Source organism: Tauraco erythrolophus, chromosome 14 (genome assembly GCF_009769465.1).
Source record: "Tauraco erythrolophus isolate bTauEry1 chromosome 14, bTauEry1.pri, whole genome shotgun sequence".
Taxonomy (NCBI): domain Eukaryota; kingdom Metazoa; phylum Chordata; class Aves; order Musophagiformes; family Musophagidae; genus Tauraco; species Tauraco erythrolophus.
In genome coordinates this window covers 3,794,210-3,814,619 of record NC_141478.1, presented here as the reverse complement: position 1 = coordinate 3,814,619, position 20,410 = coordinate 3,794,210, and the positions used below count along the sequence as shown (strand labels likewise).

At 44.5% G+C, this 20,410-nt stretch overlaps 1 protein-coding gene across 2 annotated transcripts in view; it reads left to right on the top strand.

The window, feature by feature from the left end:
* Positions 1–20,410, top strand: part of LRRK1 (leucine rich repeat kinase 1) — an 80,286-nt gene that overhangs the window by 26,092 nt on the left and 33,784 nt on the right. For both annotated transcript variants that reach the window (XM_009983240.2, XM_086620249.1), the window contains exons 6-14: positions 6,157–6,383; positions 6,896–7,023; positions 7,288–7,451; positions 8,635–8,772; positions 12,565–12,677; positions 13,820–13,896; positions 17,226–17,355; positions 17,889–18,001; positions 18,859–19,073. In XM_009983240.2, the coding sequence (XP_009981542.2) occupies positions 6,157–6,383; positions 6,896–7,023; positions 7,288–7,451; positions 8,635–8,772; positions 12,565–12,677; positions 13,820–13,896; positions 17,226–17,355; positions 17,889–18,001; positions 18,859–19,073 (1,305 nt within the window). The remainder of the gene's footprint in view (positions 1–6,156; positions 6,384–6,895; positions 7,024–7,287; positions 7,452–8,634; positions 8,773–12,564; positions 12,678–13,819; positions 13,897–17,225; positions 17,356–17,888; positions 18,002–18,858; positions 19,074–20,410) is intronic.

The window sequence follows — 20,410 nt, the reverse complement described above, 5'->3', positions numbered from 1 at the left end:
GCATGTCTTGTCAGTTAGGAGGAATGCACAACAGCTTTTGTTAAGTCACCTTACCAAAAGGTCTCGAATCTAAGTAAATACTTTTTTGTATTTATAGTTCATTGTTTGCCCAAGAGCAGTGGAGCTTCTTGCTTCTGCGCAATTTCCAGTCCCTTGCCTTGCTCAGTGCATCCCCTGACTTCACTGCAGTAGAAGATTGCCGTTTAGTTTTCAGGATTCATATTAAGAAATCCTTTCCTCAGCAGGAGAAGGGAGTCTGCAGAGGTTTTCCTCATCCTTTGGAAGAGCAGTAAGCCACCCAGAGTCAGGCTTTGCCCAGGAACTGTCAGCTTCTGAGCACGGTCCCTCTCTGGTTTGAGCACAGAGCTCACCAGCTGGTGCCGAATGGAAAAGGGTTGAGCTGATCACTGAGGTCTGCGAGTTCAGCATCACGGACCTTTGGCATCAAAGAAACAGGCTTTGCTGGGAAGGTAGTGGAGATGATTAAGTATGAGCTGGGGAGGAAATCCCCTCTCTTCGAGGTATTGCCGTCAGGCTTTCTTTCACTTAATTACGTTTTCACCACAGAGTGCAGAGCCAAGTAAATCCCTAAGGTAACTCCACCGAGGTTTCTAGCACCAAAGTGAATTGGGGCCATTGTTCCTAAGTCAGAAGAAGGACCTTGGTTGATCCTCCCAGTTTGCAGCAGTCAGGCAGAAGAGACACTGTCAGTCCTGGGCTCTGGATGAGGAGGAGGACTGAGCGCAAGGAGATTCAAAAAGCTGCCTAGCAGATGGAGACACCTACCCTGCAGCATTCATAGCAGGTTTTAGATTTCGCGATCTGGTCTGTGGTTTTAGAAGTCGCTATCTGAATTCTGCAGGTATCTTTCTATCACATTAAATACCCTGAGGCCATGGCTCGGCATTTTTGAGGTAAATGATACACAGCAATCCAAATGCAAAATAGAGATGAGTATCAGTTTGAAAGGAGAAGCTGCAGAGACGCATGGTCCTGCTTGCACCCGCTAAAAGCAGGCTGTAGGTCTTATTGTTACTACGTTGTTCGGTGTACTCAAGGACAAGTACTTTTTTGTACCGAAATAAGAGCCTGGGCCCACTGTAAAGGGCATCATCTTGAAACAGAGCAGGAACTGAGAGAGGTGATAAGCACCATCAGTTCTTTTTTCTGTTTTTTTTTTTTTTGTTGCAGCCTTGTTGGGTGCACTTCAGTTAAGCAGGAAGACAAAAGAGGTAGTTGGAATCTGTAGTGTGTTTTTGCTCCCGATTCCCCTGGGAGAAGAGAAGATGTTAGTGTCCCATTATATGGGCTGGCAAACAGAGTTTGGGTAGCCTGAGACAGTGACTGGTGTCACACAAGAAATCTGGGGCTCTGGAGTCTGAATTCAGGATGTCAACCACAAGAACCTGCTTTCTCCTGTAAGGAGGAAACCAAACGAGCAAGCCAGCTCTCCAGGCCTTTGTTCCCATCACTGCCAGATTTTCAAAGCCCTGTATGGTTATATGCATCCTCTATGTGACTGAAGGACCTGTGGATAGCCTTTTGATGGAACGTTTGCCCAGGGTTTTGGCTGTAATTCTCAATTTTCTTGCTTCTGTTTGTTTAAGTAAAATATGTGAATACTTCAAAGGGTTGGATACTCTGGTCGTGGATACTTTGGAAAGGTGCTACAGAGCATCTCGCTTTAGATCACTTGCTAAAAGATGTTCTAAAACAAGCCAGGAAAATTTTCCTTCCCTGTTTTCTTTTTGAGCCATGATGTGGATCCTGTGCATCCACAGCCGTGGTGGTGATACCATTGCCAAAGAAGGTGCCAGGGTGCCACCACTTCCATCTCGGTGTACTGTTGAAAGTTGTCCTTAACTTCCAGAGTAAATCTCCTCTGGATGGCATCTTTGTTATGTGTCCTGCACAATGCAGTGCTTTGGTGATTATAATATACATGGGATACTAATTAACAGCTTGTGATATCAGTGCTGAGGCCACCTTTGAATGTAATATCACTGTTTTCCTTGTTGTAGGGTGAAAAGTAGCTTTAGCCTCACAGCCAGATCTTCATCCGAGATTGATCTACCAGCTTGCTCCAGCAGCGTGGGGTCAGTAAAAAGCTGCTTCAGCCAGTGCCTGAGACCTCCATGAAAAGTGTTGCTATTCCCTCTGGTTGGCAGATGGGAAGCTGTAAAGGGAAGCTGAGGAAAGAGCATGACTGTTTTCCATGGCTTCATTTTTGAGATTTAGTCTCCCTCTGAGCAAGGTCTGTGTGATGGTTGCAGGAGATCATTGATGGGTCTGATGGACAGGCTGAGACGAATCCACCTTTCTGTAACCCTCAGTGCTGTGTTAAGAGTTCCATACCCTGTGTCTTGACAACGATTTGGATAAGTGAGAAGCCCCTTCCTTACTAGCAGTTAATTTTTAAGACCATAGACATGTTGTCTGGAACTGCTGGCTAAAAGCTTGGATTTTCCCATATCCATTCTGGTTTAACCCCTCTCCCCCCATTTTGGCTGGGTCTCAGCATAGCTTTTGGAAACATTTTGGCATTCCTGGAAGGAAAGGATCAGGACGGAGTATGCATTGCCAGCCAAGGTTAGTCCTTAAAATGGCTAATTCCCTGTTAAAACGTTTCTCATGTATCTAGGCAAACTGTGCTTGTATTACACTTTCAGCAGCTCAATCTTTGTTCCACCTTTCTCTTCGGGCCTGAAGAGGCCATTCCTATTGAAAATCTACGTGAAGCTCATATAGTCGTGGATCAGACCTTTTCTTAACTCTTTCCCAAACCAGGGGTTTTGTGGTACGTGATTTTGCTAATGCAGAGCATGTGGTTTTATCCAGCACTGTTAGCTAGGAGGGTGATGTGGTTTTTGTCTGTATGAGCAGAAGTCACAGTGTATATTTAATTGTCCTGGCATAAAAAAGCTTTTGCTGGCATCACTATAAACCACAATATGGTATAACCAACATCAGTAAGAGAATTTCGCTGCTGATTAAGCCATATTTCTATCAGGGACAAATTTAGCTGATCTAGCATGAAACTATAGTGATGCTGCCCTCCTCCTCGCCCCAGCCAAGCACTGCTCCCTTCTCTTGCTTCGGTACCGTTGTAAATTGGGTTTTGGTGACCTCAGCTGGAAGCTAAACCAGCTGAAAAGCCTCTCTTTAAAATAAAGAGTAACAATATTATAGGACAGAGCAGTGCCCTGAATGTGCATGTAAGTAGCCAGACAGATATCAGTACTACTTGAGGGTTTTGTTTCTAGTGTAGAGCTGGTTTCCTGCATTATCTGCATTTAGGGATCTGCCTCCTGTTAGGAGCTTTTGGGTCATTTCAAGGAACCAGGAAAAACTAGTCAAGTATCTCAGCACGATTGTGCTCCTCCCCAGTGAGGTTTCCTCATGCTGGGAAGATCTTCCCATCCCTTAGCATCAGTACCACATCCCCACATCTCTCCTGAGGTGTGGGGTAGCTAGGGGTGGAAAAGGGCGTCTGACCTGTGTGTTTATGCTCTTTATTACCATAAATCACAACTGATTGCTGTTCAGTGATGTAAGCAGACTCCGTCTTGGGCTGTTACAGGTGAAGAGAAAATTACAGAGAACTACAGATAGAATTTAAAATAAGAGTTTGTAAACAGGAATCTGTCAAATATACAGGCTTGGAAAATCTAGCAGTAAAGCACAATATGTTTAGTGCCAGTGTGAAAGCTTTGCAGTGTAACTGCCATTAGGTGCTGTATGTTTTGCAGTAGCAGTGGATGCTCATCGTAGTTTGGTTTGTTGTTGCCAGTGGCTTGCTGTGTTTTATCTGGGTGCCTTGTTACGTGATGGTGAATGTAGCTTTAGACAAACAGCTTGTGCTCTCTGCCTTGGTTTTCCCAGTGGTACAACTTGCATAGTATTTCCATTCATATTTGCAGGGCTGTCCTGAGACTTCACTAGTGAACACTTGAAAAGCACTATATCTACATTAAGTATAGCTACTGTCAGTTTCTAAAAAATGCAACTGTTTGTGCTTACCCTTTATTCCATTCTCCTAGACATTTGAACTGTGTCATCTTCATTACTTGAAGTTCCGAGTCTCAAATAAGCGTTTGAATCATAGAATCATAGAATGGTTTGGGTGGGAAGGGACCTTAAAAATCATCTAGTTCCAACCCCCCTGCCGTGCGCCGGGACACCTTCCGCTAGACGAGGTTGCTCAGAGCCTCATCCAACCTGGCCTTGAACACTTCCAGGGATGGGGCATCCACAACATCTCTGGGCAACCTGTTCCAGTGCCTCACCACCCTCAGAGGGAAGAATTTATTCCATATTTCTGATCTAAATCTCCCATCTTTCAGTTCACATCCATTACTACTTGTCCTATCACTAGACACCCTTGCAAAAAGCCCCTCTCCAGCTTTCTTGTGGCCCCTTTAGATACTGGGAGGCTGCTAGAAGGTCTCACCGGAGCCTTCTCTTCTCCAGGCTGAACAGCCCCAACTCTCTCAGCCTGTCTCCACAGCAGAGGTGCTCCAGCCCCCAGATCATCTTCGTGGCCTCCTCTGGACCCACTGCAGCAGCTCCATGTCCTTCTTGTGTTGGGGGCCCCAGAGCTGAATGCAGCACTGCAGGGGAGGTCTCACGAGAGCAGAGGGGCAGAATCACCTCCCTCGACCTGCTGGCCACGCTGCTTTGGATGCAGCCCAGGATATGGTCGGTTTTCCGGGCTGTGAGTGCATATTGCCAGGACACATTGAGGTCTTCATCAGCCAATACTCCCAAGAGATGCATCTTTGTTTCCCTTTTCTTTCTCTCCCTTCCCAAAATTTATTCATTTTAATTGTAAATCTGGGGTTAAAAATCTGGACTGCTAGATACTGGGAATTGGAAAGTAAATGAAATTTGCTATCGGGTCCTTGCTGCCTCCTGGTGGAGAACTAACGATCACTTCGTTGAGGCTGTCTTTGGGATGAGTTATGACAAAAATGCTGAGCTTATGAAGACGTTTTGAGACTTAAATTTTAAAAATGTGTATTGTGAAACATAGATCTCAGTGGAACACAATGAAGTGATCTTGAAAGTGAAGCCTTAGGTTGTTTACTTGCATCGATGACCTTTATGTGTTCATGTTTTCCTCTGTCTAAGCTGGAGCCTGAAATAAGTAGTTAGGCCTTTCACAACAACTTCTGGGTTTTTTTTCCAAAAGAGTATAAAACTACTTCCTTGTCTTACTGTCAAAAGCAGCAGAACGTTATCTAGAAAGGAGGCAACTGCCAAAATCATGTCTTTCAGTTACTAAAATATCTTCCTAAATGATACTGGGCAAATTTCTAGTGTTTAGAAATGCTTTAGAAGACGACGTTTGCCTTTCCCATGTGTTCCTTTGCAAAACCTAAAGCTTCCCAAAAACAATTTGGCTGCTTGTTGTTGGCAAGTTTAAGATGGAAGAGCAGTGCCTGGACATATATTAATTATTCCAGCAACAGGTTTCCTCATAAGAAGTCGTTACTACACTCAGCAGATCTGTCACTGCCCTCTCTGCAGATGCACACGCAACAATCCACGAGCATTTCAGAGGCGGACTGCTCCACAGGGTTTCCTCTGGACCTGCCTGGCCTCTGTTGATGTTCAGAGTTCATTGGAGATCTGAGCAGCGATGCAGGCCACGTCTAAGAGGCAGAGTAGGGTTTGGGCTGCAGAGTCTGGATTTGGGATGGGTTTCCATAATCTGTCCATATTGTGCTGCTAGTGTAGGGTGTGAACGTGTCTTGCGGGGCAGGGAGGCCAGCCCCGTGGAAACTCACTGCACGTTGCTGGATGAGCAAACCCTGAGAGTCTGTCCAGCTCTGGGATGAAAGTGCTGGTTTCAGGCAAGGACAGCTCACCCTTTGAAGGGCACGCTGGAGCTGGGGTATGGACTGGCAAAGAAGTCCAGATCCCCTGCTTGCACTTGCTGATGGTCTTTGGAGTGAGATCATGGAGCAGTTATATGGTGGGGGCTGCTGATACTCAGGCATGATTTAATCTCTGAGTCAGTTTAATTCCTAGAAGAGCAAGCAAAATGTTTATGGTCTGTGCTCTGATCTGCCAGATTCTCAGTGGTGTAACACAAGCTGAGAGCAATTGGGATTTTACTAACGTGGTTTTCTCTCCTTTCTTTGATATATGCAGGCTTTGTGTGTGAACTGGTCAAACCTCAAACTTCCCTGGGTGGATCTCGACTGGCTGATTGATATCTCCTGTCAGATAACTGAGCTTGATCTCTCTTCCAACTGCCTGGTCTCCCTTCCATCAGTGATCCCATGGGGCCTGATAAACCTCAGGAAGCTCAGCCTGGCTGACAATCAGCTGACAGAGTTACCCAGCGTAAAGTCATCGGATGAAATTATATGTACAAGGTGTGTGCTGGGTGCCTGCGGAGAGCAGGCGCAGATGAGTCAGTTGTGCTTGTGTGAAACTGCGTAAGTGAAGAGCGTGTGCAGCAGCTTCTTGGTGTATTTTCTGTCAGCTGCAAGGTTTAACTTAAGATTTACTGTTTTGCATTCTCAGTGTTTCTAAGTCAGTTGTCAGGACAATTGTATGGACTTTTATTCCTATATTGTCTCACGTTGCTTCTGATTTTCTCCAGTTCTGGTGAGCCCCATTCCTCTAAGTGTAAGCCCTGAGCCAACTCAGGTTGACATTTGCTGGCTTGTATCAATTATCTGATCTGTTGCCTATCCAGACCACTGCTGTCTGCTCCCTGGAAGGGTTAATTTTCTAAATAAGATTTTTTGCTTTGCCTCGTAGGACGAGTTCCAGCGGCTTTCATTCAGATCTAAAGCTGTCCTGGCAAAATAGATGTCTATGGCAACAGGAGTCTTTGCTAGCATTTTATTGATGCCTGACTGAGTATCTTCTGTACTCACAGGTTACTCGAGGTCGACGTATCCAGCAACAGGCTCTCTACTCTCCCTTCTGGATTCCTACATCTTAAAAACCTTAAAAAACTCATCGCTTCCAAAAACTATATGGAGAAGTTATTTGATGAGGAAAACAGTACGTATGGTCCAGTGTTATGCTTCTATTTCAAGGCCTGATTCCTAAGGGAGAGTCCCAAACTGTTGTAATAATGACTTAAGGACAGTATTAGCTAGAGATGCTTAGCATCTCTCAATCCTGTGTCGAAAGTACGTGAAAAGGTCTGGTTGTTTTTTAGCAGTCATGAAATCCTTTGGCTCTTCTCTAACAAGTGTGCAGTATCTTGCTGGATCAGACTGCTGTCTTGCTTCCACCAAGTCCGCAATGTTTTATGTTTTCTAGCAACTAATTGGATTGGTTTAAGGAAGCTGCAGGAGTTTGACATCTCTGACAACAGGTTGGTGGAACTTCCAACGGTTTTTCTATACTGCTTCAAGTCCCTAAACATACTGAATGTTTCCAGAAATCAGCTGAAAGTGTTTCCAGATCCCTGGGCCTGCCCCTTGGTAAGTCAAACTGCTCTGACAGAGTCAGAGGCTGAAAAAGCTGTTGAAACAATGCAAAAAATATACTGTGATGCTTAAACAAGCTGTCAGACATCTTAGGCTAAAAGGCTGTTCTGTTTCTGTAGGAGTGGCCCTGCCTGACTCGGTTTATGGGTCTCAGATCAAGTCTTTTTGAAGTTCTACCCTGTTCTCACCATGTTGATGGCATTGGTGGAAAACTTCTAGAAACACGTCTTATATGGATGCATTTGTTTTCTTTATAGTTCATATAACTATAGTTCATCTGGGTCCAGAGGAGGGCCACGAAGATGATAAGAGGGCTGGAGCACCTTTCCTATGAGGACAGGCTGAAAGAGTTGGGGCTGTTCAGCCTGGAGAAGAGGAGGCTCCGGGGTGACCTTATAGCAGTCTTCCAGTACCTCAAGGGGGCCTACAAGAAAGATGGGGAGAGGCTGTTCAGGAGGGCCAGTTGTGATAGGACAAGGGGTAATGGTTTTAAAATAGAGGGAGGTAGATTCAGGTTGGATATTAGGAAAAAATTTTTTACCATGAGAGTTGTAGAACACTGGAACAGGTTGCCCAGAGAGGTGGTGGATGCTCCATCCCTGGAGACATTCAAGGCCCGGTTGGATGAGGCCCTGAGCAACCTGATCTAGTTGGAGATATCCCTGTTCCTTGCAGGGGGGTTGGACTAGATGACCTTTGAAGGTCCCTTCCAACCCTAACGATTCTATGATTCTATGATTCTATATCAGCAGAAGTATTGTTAGAATCATTTTACAGAACACCCAGCCTTCATTCAAAGTTAACTTTGCCCAAATCCATGGCTAGCTAGGGCATCTATATCCACCTGGCACTGACTTTATTCCTTATTATTACAGGGATAGCAAGAGAACAGTGTACTTTGGTGAAGTGTTTGTTTATGGTCAAAAAGCAAATGGCCATAATTTTCAAAATAACTTTTGAAATACTTTTGACCGCCTAAGAATTTGCCCGTCAATTGAGTGCATCTCCTCACCAAATCCTGTGTGCCTGCGTGCACAGTAATTTATCTAGATCAAGATATCTAAAGACATCACCTAGAGTGAATTTATTAGTGCCATAAACATGTGACAGCTGATCTACCTCATTATTTAAGGAGATGACTACTACTCTGTGGGTATTTTTCTTTTATGTTTTCCAGAAATGTTGTAAAGCATCTAGAAACTGCTTGGAATTCCTACCTGACGCATTGACTATTTTCTGGAAAAATCACCTCAGAGAAGTGGATTTTTCTGAGAACTCACTAAAAGAAGTTCCACTGGGACTCTTCCAACTTGAAGTAAGTGTCATTTCTTCCTACTTCACCGTACTTCTCTTAATACCTACTCAGATCTTGAAGTCGTAGCAGTGGCTGCCTGGCTAGGGTTCCTACCTGCTGGTTTGAGTTGACGAGCACAGCAGTTGCACAGAGCCTCTGAGTGCCCATGACCCCCTGAATGCCTACATTCAGGCCCTCGCCCAGTGTGATATGGTATCTAGCTTTTGACACAGTTCTGAGAACTCTTTGGGTGTTGGTGGTTTTCAAATTTTGGGACTTCAGTTTGGAAGACAACCACTGCATTGTAGCTGCAAACTCCAGCCATTGAAATATAGATGAACTCAACTGTGCTCACAAATAGTTGTGTTTTTTCTTAATCTGGCACACCAGTGTTGTGTAATTAAGGATTAGTCTTTCCACGCTGAAAATAGCATGTTTGAAAGCCCTGAGCAATGCTGGTTGGCATCTGTTGTCTTTAAGCTTGTGTAGATTAAATAATTCTTACATCACAGATCCATAGTTTTACTTCAAAATTCTTCAGAATTTGTGGCTTCACATGGTTTCGACATGAAATGAAGCAGAACTTGGGGTTTTGCTTCAAGCTTCCCTTCCAGTTTGTTAAACTCAGGGTCACGGAGCTAGAAACAGAGGAAGATCTTTGTGCAGAAGTTTCGTGATTTTCACTGCTGGCCTCTGTGGGAAGGATGCTAAGGTGATGGTTCATATCCGTGTCCAATTTGGACCTCAGGAGTCCACTGCAAAGGCACCTCTTGCTTCTGCCTGGAAGAAGAGTGCTGAGGGTCGTTTGCTCCCTGATTTTTTTTTTAATCCTTGCTGCAGATTTGGCTTTGCTTTTTTGAAACCAGTTGTTTTCAATTGACGTTTCTCCTGAAATAGAATGAATCCTATGGACTATTGTCTCCAAAACTTGTTTTTCTGGATGCATTAAAAATAAGCCCAGTGGGTGGGAGTTACCATGACAGACATTAAACACTAGATGGTGCTTCAAGGGCACAGTTCTTCGGGTGCCGCTGCTCAGAGTCTGCAGAGGGATGTGAAGGCACCATACAGGGCACCAGAGAAGACCTCAGTGCAATCTCTGCTGGTGGTCTGTCTTCAAAGTTAGTGAGCTTTGGCTGCCTTAAATAATGCCGGTTCTTATGCATATCTCTTCACCCTTACGTTCATAAAAGAAATAATTAGCAAGTATTTCAGTCCTTCAAGGGCTAGAGCGTGGTGGGCAACTAGAAGGTGAAAGCCAATGCCTAGATCAGCCCTGGCTTGGGCTACTCCTTGGTTGTAGGGTTTGTGTCAGTGAATAGTGCTGCACTCACGCTCCAGCCCTCTCCAGAAGTAAATGTGGAAGGAGGAGAAATAGGCAGTTAACATGTTCCTGCACATAATGTGCTGAGCAGCAGTGAACTGTCTTCTCCCTGGGAAAAGCTGAAAGCAAGGGAGGCACTGTGACTTGAAAGCCTGTCTGACCTAGGCTGGTGGGACATGTAGTTTATCACTGGCCTTTGCTTGGTTTGTGGAAGGGTCTTAAGGCTAGGACCAGCTCACAGCCACTAATATGGATGTATATACTAGAAATGTGAAATTCTAATAAATAAATAATAAATTCTAATTAAAAAAAATAATTTCTAATTAAAAAAATCTAATGAATAAATAGAAATGCTAAGGGAAGCAGAAACCTTCTCAGCGTTCCTGTTTGTTGCCTTATAAAGGAACCAACTGTACGTGCTACAGGCCAAGTCTTAGTACTCTAGACTAGTTTGCTTCTCTTGAGGAGACCTGACCCTCTCTGGGTGGAAGTATTCAGGTAAGAATGGTCAGCTTTTCCACGTCACAAGCTGACTGAGGCAGCCTAATCTGGGTGCTGCAATTTCTTCCCTCTGGTATAATCTAACACACCAGAACCCTTTTTCCATGCTGCAGCAGTAGGTTTGAAGGAAGTTGTCTGCTACTGCCATTGTCTCACTTCTGGAGGCACCCGTTCTCTTCCTGAAAGGCAGCAAAAATGGAGAAGTTGGAGATGAGAGAGAAGAGGCAATTGCAAAACAAGGACTAGTGATCTCCAGAGTTACAGTCGTGAAGAGCCACAGCCAGTTGAAAGTCATTAATTTTCCCCCTACGAAGCAGGCACATAAGCATTGCATATAATCTCACCAGGCTTTCAGCTCTCCTGGAGAGTGGCCTTTGTCAGCGTTTGTGGGGGGACATGTAACGTGGATACAGTTGACTGAAAATGAAGCACCCCAGCTAGACCACACAGAACAAAGTTTGTGCTAATTCTGGAATGCACAGCCTCCCTTTCCTCCCGCCCCCTGCTCAGCGATATTTCGGGGGAGAAGTTTGAAGCATTGTCGTTGAGCAGCCCCCATGCTGATAACTTGGAGAGAGCCCGACACCAGGCGCTGAGGGGGGACTGGGTCTTCCTTCCAACGGGAGGTTCGAGCCAGTGGAAGACGAACGATGGTAAAACCATTGGCTGTCAAGACTCGAGTGGGGAGGCTTTTATAGTTTGCACGGTTTTCCAGCCCTTTCCTCTCGTGGTTCACTCTGCGTATCCGCAGTTTTGTGTCTACTTCACCTTCCCCGAGTCCCACCAAGGCCCAGTGCAGCCCCTCTCTTATCACTAGAGGGAGCGTTTTGCGTGGTAGTTGCCGTTCCAGCAACTGCTGGTTGTCCACCGCTTATGTCACATGGATACCTCATATTTTTCCAATCTGAGAAAAGGAAGAGGAAGGCCAACAGTCTGGCTTCGTGAGACATTGTTAATCCTGCTTGATGAAAAGGGGCGTAAACCTTTTATATTATGTGAAGCACATAAAACATTTCACACGCCTGAAGCGGAAGTCTCTGCTGGTAAAACATGATTTCCATGGGGAATAATTCATTAGTAGTGCTGTACCTGTGGCGTGAGATAATTCAGCTGACGTTCTGCTTATCTCAGCTTTCACGGGAGGGACTTGCAGAATAAACCTGGTTGGAAACTCTACATAGAAGACTGTTTTTCAGTGCAAAATTGGATTTTCAGCCAAATGAAAATGACCATTTGAGCCTTTAAGGGCAGATGGATGAGCATAAACTTCACAAATCTGAATGGGAACTGCTTTTTTTTTTTTCTTTTTTATTTCAGTTAAATTTAAAGGAGAGCTTGTGTTTAATCTGATTCATGGTGTTTGCATCTGAGTCCTATCTGTATGGTGTTAACCGTACAAATCAGCTTCGCTCCTTGTTTTTAAAATTTCTGCCTCTGGTGGAGGGGAAAAAAGGTAGCTAGGTAACTTCTATAAATCTAGCAAAGTTAATATAAATCCTTTGCATTTTAATAGACATATAATAACAAAGCAATTAAAAATGTTCTTATGTGAAATAGTTCACGTTTTGCACACTGATCTTATGCATATATAGCAGATGTAAGCCCACTCCAGCACTAGTTTGCACACATATAGAAGGCTTCTCATCCGTATGTGGCAAACTGTGTAGGTAAATCATACTGTTCTTTTCCATTTGGCAAGGTTTCCTCACTAAAAGTAAAATGTCCTCTTAAATGGGTTGTTTCCAATTGAATCTGTCAGCAAGTAGACTAATAATCTCCCAGAACTAATAGTGGTGTTGCTTCGTGCAGAAAATATACTTGCTGGAGACAAGAAGGAAATGTTTGCATGCTAGGCAGCACGGACAGCATGTTCTGATGAATAAGATGTACTTTCTTCATGTTTCTGTTATTTACTAGCCATGCTAAAAAAGTTCTTTCTGTGTGTTTGATGGACTCTGTCTTCTAACTCTAGGCTATTCCTCTTTTAGGCTTTGGTGTCCCTGAAGCTGCTGGGAAATCAGTTAGTTACATTGCCTTCACAAGATAAGTGGAATTGCAAACAACTTAAATCACTGGATCTTTCAAAAAACCAACTTGGGAAGTAAGTGTTTCTTTCAAATTTTGTCTGAGAAAACAAAAGCTGAAGAAATAATAGCAAACCCGATCCCTTGTGTAATACAAAGGATGTCAGCAGTGAATTAATTACCTGCATAGAAGGCATTGATATCCACATACCGTGTCTCTGAGTATATTGTGTGTCTGTGACAGTGATGAATTATCCTTTACTGATTCTTTGGGCATCTAGCACAGTGTATCATTTATTAAGTGACTAGATTACTAATAATGGCGGTTTAATTTCAGAGCGTATAGGAATTTCTTCAACCCAGTGTGTGGTTCATCGCTACAAATACTAGTTTGTGGGGAGCATATCTTAACCATAAACCATCTGGCTGGACTGCAGTTTGTAGTTAGCGTGGGAGTATTGTTTTGGAAAAAATGAAAAATCTTTGTTTTTTAAATAAAAGTGTAACCAGCTGCAAGTTCATAGAGAAGACTAACGTTAATAAGGTCATGCAATAAAAGAGTGATGTTCTTCTATTTAGAAATTACAATAGGAATGTTTAACAGGGAGAGTTAAAGGTCTCTTATCTTCTCTAGAACTGCATTGAATTGGGTCATACTTCTGTCTTCTTATTTGGGTGGCTGTCCAGCAAGTTTTCTGGAGTCCTTATGAGTTGTCGTGCCAGGGGCTCAAGACACGTTACTGGTCTTTTTAATGTCTCAGTGCATTTCCAGAGTCCTGTTGTTGCGTCATCTTGTCAGAGACTCTCTGGTGAGAGCAAGGAACGGCAGCAGGTCGGTTCTCCAGCACTTCTCATGAAGCTTGTTCTGTTTGCTGTTTGACAGTCTACTTAACCTTGACGCCCATAAAGTTGGGGGTCAAGAGCTGTCGCCCTGGGAGCCAAAAGTGCTGCCTTGCAGAGCTCTGTTAATTTGCCAGAAGAAAACCATTGGGCCTGGTCAAGTGTTGGTGGAGTCTAGCTCTGGGATTGCACAGCAGGTTTCAATCTCATGGCTTAAAAGCCGACAGGAACCTATAAGAGCTGTGCTGTGAATCCTACAGCCTTGAATGGGGCCAAACTCTGCCCCATGTAGTGTCCTGGGCACACAGCTCCAGCACAGTTCTCAGCTGCCATCTCCAAGCTCTCTTCTCCACATGTCACCTTCTTGTTTTACCCGCAGGAGTGATGAGGGATTTAAAACAAAGCGGATCCCCTTTTTCACCACGAAGAGCAGGGTGCGCTGTGGCCCCGAGGCAGGTAAGGTGCATGGCAGTGCGAATGTGGGGAAGGAAGTACTGAGAGTGCCAGGTGAGCTGTGAAGCAGCAGGAGTCTGTGGAGTCTGGCTGGAGAGAAATCAGTGTAAAGTCATCTGCAACAGCCTTTAAATTAAGAGGAAATATGTTTAGATAAAATGTTTCTAAAGAAATGGGGCAGCTGGTTGCTACCATCAAAACAGAACGATGAAGAATGAGTGAAACCTGTTTCTTTCACTGAGCTTTTATTCTTTTCATGAAGGTTTTTTTTTAGCCAGAGCACCAACTGGTATGTTGAAGGGAAATTAACCCATAATTAGTCTTATTACTCTTAGGGTTGTTTCTCTTGCTGAATTTGTAAATTACATGTTTTCCCCTGTCTGTGATTTGCACCCGCAGTTTGGGGCAGAGCAGAAGAGATGTTCTGGGTTAGCACACGTGAAATCCCAGAGAGAACAAAGGAATATCTGAAGATATTTGCACTGCTTCCTGCTCTCTGTGGGATTCATCTGCATTTCTTTTTGTTTGTTTTATTTTAAAGCACTTGGAGAGCTTTCTCATTCTCGACTGCCTGAAGAATGGCTTGCTCTAAAGCATTCTTTGCAAATCGCAGAGTGGGATAGGGCTGGCATCTTCGTGACACACATCTGAGCAGCCCTCAGCTGCTTGTGGCAGGGAGAGGCCCTGCTGCAGCAAACACTTTCCTCAGTTCCCCTGAAAATTGTCCGTGATCTCAGGTCGATATGAATAGGTAAAATCGGTAAATGTACCAAGCACAGCCATAGATATAGATTAGGACTGGAGGTCCTAACCTCTGGTGTGCTCATCTGCTGGGCAGAGGCTCTACCTGGACCTCTAGGCAAGGCTAATCCTACCTCATTTTTGTGTCTGTGGAAGTAGGGGCTGCTGTGCAGCAAGTCCCGTATCTGCCCTCGAAGGAGGAGAAAGGATTTGTCTGCATTGTTTGGCAAGTAGGAAATGGAAATAGAAGTGCTGTGACATCAGTGAAATCCTGAACACGGAAGAATTGGAAAAAAGAGTCTGAGTCTTGGAAATCCGTGGAGTCTGACATATCCTCAGAGCTTCCCTGCGAAGTGCTACAGCAGCATTTCCCAATGGGGAGAGAAGGGCAGGAGCGGAGCGCAAAGGCAGCTAAAACCAGCTATAAAAGGGAATTGCTGCCCTAACGGAAATGTCTACATGCTGGGAACTCCTCGGCAGAGAGGAGGAGAGGGTGGACTCTGCATTAGTACCGTTTGAAAGGCCTTGGCACATAATACCCTGGTGCAACTTCGAGCTGCATGAGGTTGCCTCAGGTTGTGGGAGGGTGCAGAGTAGCCCACCTGGCTGGTGTCACGGTCGACTAGCCACAGGGGCAGAGCAAAGCCAGCTCATCCTTTTCTCTCTGTTCCTCTGCCAAGTATAGCTTGGTGAGACTAGAGGATGTGGCCAAGAATTTAAAGAACATCAAGAAAAAAGAGAAGCTGGAGTATATCAGCTGCTCACAGAAGTCTCCTAGCGAGGTGGGGGTCAGGTTTTCATATGATTTTACCAACAAAGCTATTTACTCAAGTCTAGATTATTTAAAGAGAATAATTTATGAACACTCACTATAGGTGATTGATAAATCTCAGAATAACTTCTTGCACGCACATGTGGTGTTGGTGGCGTTTACTCATCCAAAAATACATTTTCAAGATGGGATTCATTTTAATTTTTCTACAGTTCTTTACAAGAAACCTTGAGCTCAAGCCAGAGAAATCATAAATAACTCATGAATAAATAATTACAATTCATAAACACCTCGAGCTTGCTTCCAACATAGTACACTTCTTTCTGCCTGGGACTCTTTGGTGAATTGAGAGTATTGCTACTATTTGAAGTATTTGCTCCTACGTGTCCAAGAGGGAATAAGTCCGTCTGTGCCTAGGTGCATACTGGAGAGGAACAATGAAAAGTGTAAGTCCAGCGATGAGCCAGAAAGGAAGTGAACTGAATCCATGAATAAGCCTGCTGTTCTCCTAAAATAATCCCAAAGATGATTTTTTAATTTGAAAACTCAAAGGTGGGCTGTGACACCCTGCCCACACCAGGCAGTCCTGTCACGTATGGAAAACGCCCCTGCAGACAGTGGGACTCTATCTTACTCCTTTTCTGATCATAGCTCAGGCCTGAAATGCTGTTAATTTTAGAACTGAGTAATTTTCTCCTGAGAAAACCTCTTCCATTTTCTTTTTTTTTTTTTCTTTTTCAGTCTAGTTACAGTTCCTCAAGTCTTCTCTGTAAGGGAGGAAGATCTTGGTGGAAGTGCAACTGTCCTATCCTTGAGGAAGGGTGTGTCTCGCATCTCAGGGAGTTGCTTTTATTGACCATGGAGGCAGCAGATGGTGCTGGTTATACTTTCCTAATCAGAGACTCAGAATCTGCTTGTCCCTGTGTGGCCTAGTTTTCCTTGACTTCAGGATGCTTCTTGGTAGATACATGTGACACTTTTAAGACAGCAACACAATTCATGGCAGCGTTTCATGCCGCTATCCCGGGAGTACTTTGTGGAGCAAAATGATGCTCTTTGGAACCAGCTGAATTTCCCTTTGTTTGAACCTCTCCAGCAGCAGCAACTCAGCCATGCAGTTGTTGCTATTATTGTTTGGGTTGCTCCCAAAATACGCTAGTTGTTCTTCAGTCATGTAGGAAGTCTGAAGTACCCTGAGACCTTGCAGTCTACCACAGAACAGAGGGGCAAATGTGGGCGATGTTTTAAAGGCAACGTAGGTTAGCAGTCTGTCAGCTGCAGTTTGGGTTTTCTTCTCTGTTGTTATTGACTTTGGTTGACCATCAGTTGCTCCAGGATGCAACAAGGGAGCCTGAACATAAATTCCAACTAGCTTCTGGCTTTTCTCAGGCAACGTAGAAAAACATGTTGAGAACCACTTGTGCCCTTGGTATGCCCTTTCACTGCCAGCTGTTAGGCTGGAATCGGGGAAGTTCACAAGGTATTACCAGCTATTCAACAGCAAGAAATATAATGCCACTTGTCCTCTGACATATAGTCATCTTGGCAGGCCTGGAGTTCCTCCCTCAGCACCCCAGAAGTTCTGGAGACTGTCACCTTCAAACACATGCATCACCATGATTTTAAAAAATTGGGATGTGAGCATTGATGTTTGATCACCGTTGAAGGACATTTGCTTTTCTGCTGTTGCTTTGTGGTGGTTCCTGCCAAGGAACATGACCTCATGTCCTGCCTGCAAAGTTAAGGTGAAGACTCTTGGTCCAGAGCTTTGGTGCCTGTTATGTTTTAAAGGTGCAATTTGTTTTCTGTCTTGTTCCAGGTCCTTTTTTGGAGTTTCCAGCATTTCTGAGTGATTCTCTGGAAGTCCTTTATCTGAACGACAATCAGCTGGACTCTGTCCCGCAGTCCGTTTGCCTTCTGAAAGGTTTAACAGAACTTTATTTAGGAAAGTAAGTCCATGTCCTGGAAAAGCTATGCAGTATTCTTTCCATGTTGTTTTAGTGACCAGTCAGTCTTCTGTGGCGCCCCACCCCAGATGTCCAGTGCTTTTGAAGTCAAAAAGCTGGAAATAGCCCCTTGTTAGAACTGTGCCCATCATTTGCTTTAGATAAGGAGGAGGCTGGCCTTTTGAATTAGGGAGGATGATCTAATGCTTTGAACACAGGCCTGGGAATCCAACGCGCCTCTGGTTCATTCTGGCTTTTTGCTGTCAGCTTCTATAGCGTTAGAGTTGATACTCGTAATTTTTGCCTTTATTTCCTCAACTATCCAGTAAAGATGATTACACTCGTCTACCCCAGAGGATAAACTGAGGTTATACATCACTTTTAGGATGGAAATTACTATTAAAGTGCTGAGTAGTCTTATTAAAATGTTAATGGAAGATTTCTACAAGGAGAGAATAGTGTAATCTGAGAGTCTGTGAGAGCAGCTACTTACACACAAAGCCTGGTTGTTGGTAGATTTATTTGTTTTTATACAGTAACCCTGGTATCCGAGAGCTTCCTCCAGAACTTGGACAGCTGGCTAATCTCTGGCAGCTGGATATCGAGGAACTAAATATCAGTAACGTTCCTGCAGAGATCAGAAAAGAGGGTAAGGCTGATCCTGTGTGTTATTTATTAAATTGACTGAACATATATTGAAAATCGCTTCCTTTTAGTGGTCCTGAACGGGAACAGCCAGTGTGTGCCCAAGCCCTTGTTGTGGTTAGCTGGAATTGTGTAGGAAAACCTCCTACGCATATTTGCAAGTTTGATAATCAGTGCTGAGCTCTGGCTGTATGATCAAATTAAGAAAGATCACGTCTTAAAATGATGACTTATAAATGCAACGTTTCATTTGCAGTGTGCATGCTGGATAAATTCCATGGCTTGCTTCCTGAATGTGTATGTTTTAGGGTATTTAGACAGTTTTCTAAAGACTCAAATGTTTAGGATCAGCAGTCACAGTCACATTGAAGTGACTTTATTGTAAGCTGCTAGATTTTTGGATCTATTACAATACTATCTTCTTTTTTGTGTGTTTTAATAAGAAAGCCCTGTGGGAACCAAGTTATTAGGAATTATTCCTTCTCCAGCACACTGTTGAAGCCTAAATCTAATTTTAACTGGAAACATAAAAGTAGAAGGAAAAACTGAGTATTTTCCAATACTAAATTAGTATTTTATGTTTCCTTTGAGCTTCTGAAGCATACGAGCCACAGCATTTGTTTCTTCTTACAGTGCTCCATTGTAGAGTCTCGGAGCAGTGACCTTTTCCTGGGGTCTCTGTCTCAGGTTTGTCCATTAGAGGTTTCTTTGTTTATTCTCTGGGTTGTCTCAGCCCGCAGCGAAACTGCAGGGAAAATATTAATTCAGCTGATGCGTCTGCAGCAGTAGGTTTTGTGCGGTCCTGCTGTACGTGTGTACGTTTGTAACCACGGATAAAGCCTGTTCATTCCCACCCCCCAGGCCCCAAAACGGTGCTGGCGTACTTACGAGCGCAGCTGCGCAAAGCGGAGAAGTGTAAGCTGATGAAGATGATCGTCATCGGTCCTCCGCGACAGGGAAAGTCGACGCTGGTTGAGATCCTACAGACAGGAAAAGTCCCACAGATGATGCACAGCGATGCCACCATACGTACAACAAAATGGGAACTCCCCAAGCCAGTGGGACACAAGGCAAAGGTGAAAAACAATCGAAGATCCTTAGCCCCAGTGGGATGTCTGAGCCCTGCAGTGGGCTGAAATTGTCTGCCCTTTCACAAAGAACAGTTTCCATTACCTGTGAGCCAGACCTCGCAACTGATGGGTTTTTAGACCCGTCACAACTCTTTGTTTCATATCCAGTTGGTACCAGAGGACAGTTCTGTTTTCCTGAGCAATCAGCCTTGTATCCAAAAGAGAGAGAGCCATGTGTAGATTGCCCAGATTCTGGCTCTCCCAGCTTGGGTGGGTTTTGGACACTGTTTCTGAGGGAATGTTTTAAGTCAGTGTCTCTAAAGCACATTGTCCTTTCATTTGGGGCCACAAAATGGGACATCAGTACCGAGAGCTGGACTCCTTTGATTCAGAGCTGTCCTAGGTGGGGAAAGTGGGTGGAAGGTAGGTTGCCTGACCTCTGGTATGATCCAGGGATGTAAGGCATACCTTAAATACCCAAATCTCAGATGGCTAATTCAGAGAGTGTGTCAATCCATACTGAACTCATTTGGACAGCATTGAACTCCTTCAAGCGTTTGAGAGTAGGTGGCTCTGTCCACTGCCTGTGTAGTAACACAGGGATTAGAGCATGCAGAATTGGTCCTGAGGTCTTGTCAGAGCTGATGGTGTGCAAACACATGGCTCTCCCTTCCCGGATGAGAGCCATGACCACCAGACTGTTTTGGAAGGGGTGGAGGAGCCTGCTGAGTTCAGCTATTCTACAGTGAAGAGTGCCAGCCCAGAGACAGAAAGAAAAAGAGCAAGCACAGCCTAACTCTTTAAAGAGAAGACTTCAGTGGGAGAAGGGATTTGTGCATTTTATGTTGAAGAGCAATTGAATAAAATAAAAACCTAGACAGCGTCAGAGACCTGGAGTGTGATCAAGATGCCGAACGGGCTTTTGTCCCTACCTCGGAGACTCTGTCTTTCCATATAAGCACCCACGGCTGAAGGTCTTTTGGATGAACAGAGCAGTCCTGGTTCTAGTTAGGGCTTGGTTTAAACAATATGGAAGCTCTTCCAGCTCTTTCTGGGAGACTTCAAACTGGGACTATGCTAGGAGATCAGAGCCCTACTGAGATACTCAGCTCCTTGCTGAAATCTCTTAGGATACCTCGTCATGTGGGATCAGTCAGTATGTGGATCTGGACCAGTAAACAGAACCCACTCGGTGTTACATGATGTTCTGAGGATGGTGGCTGGAGCAGGGTTTGGTTTTCTGCCCAGTCCCAGGCCTCCTGCCTCCCCAAGGCCAAGTGGTGCAGGGACAGAGCCTTCAGGGTATGGAGGTGCTCCCTGCTGCAGCTGGGAGCCTGAATACC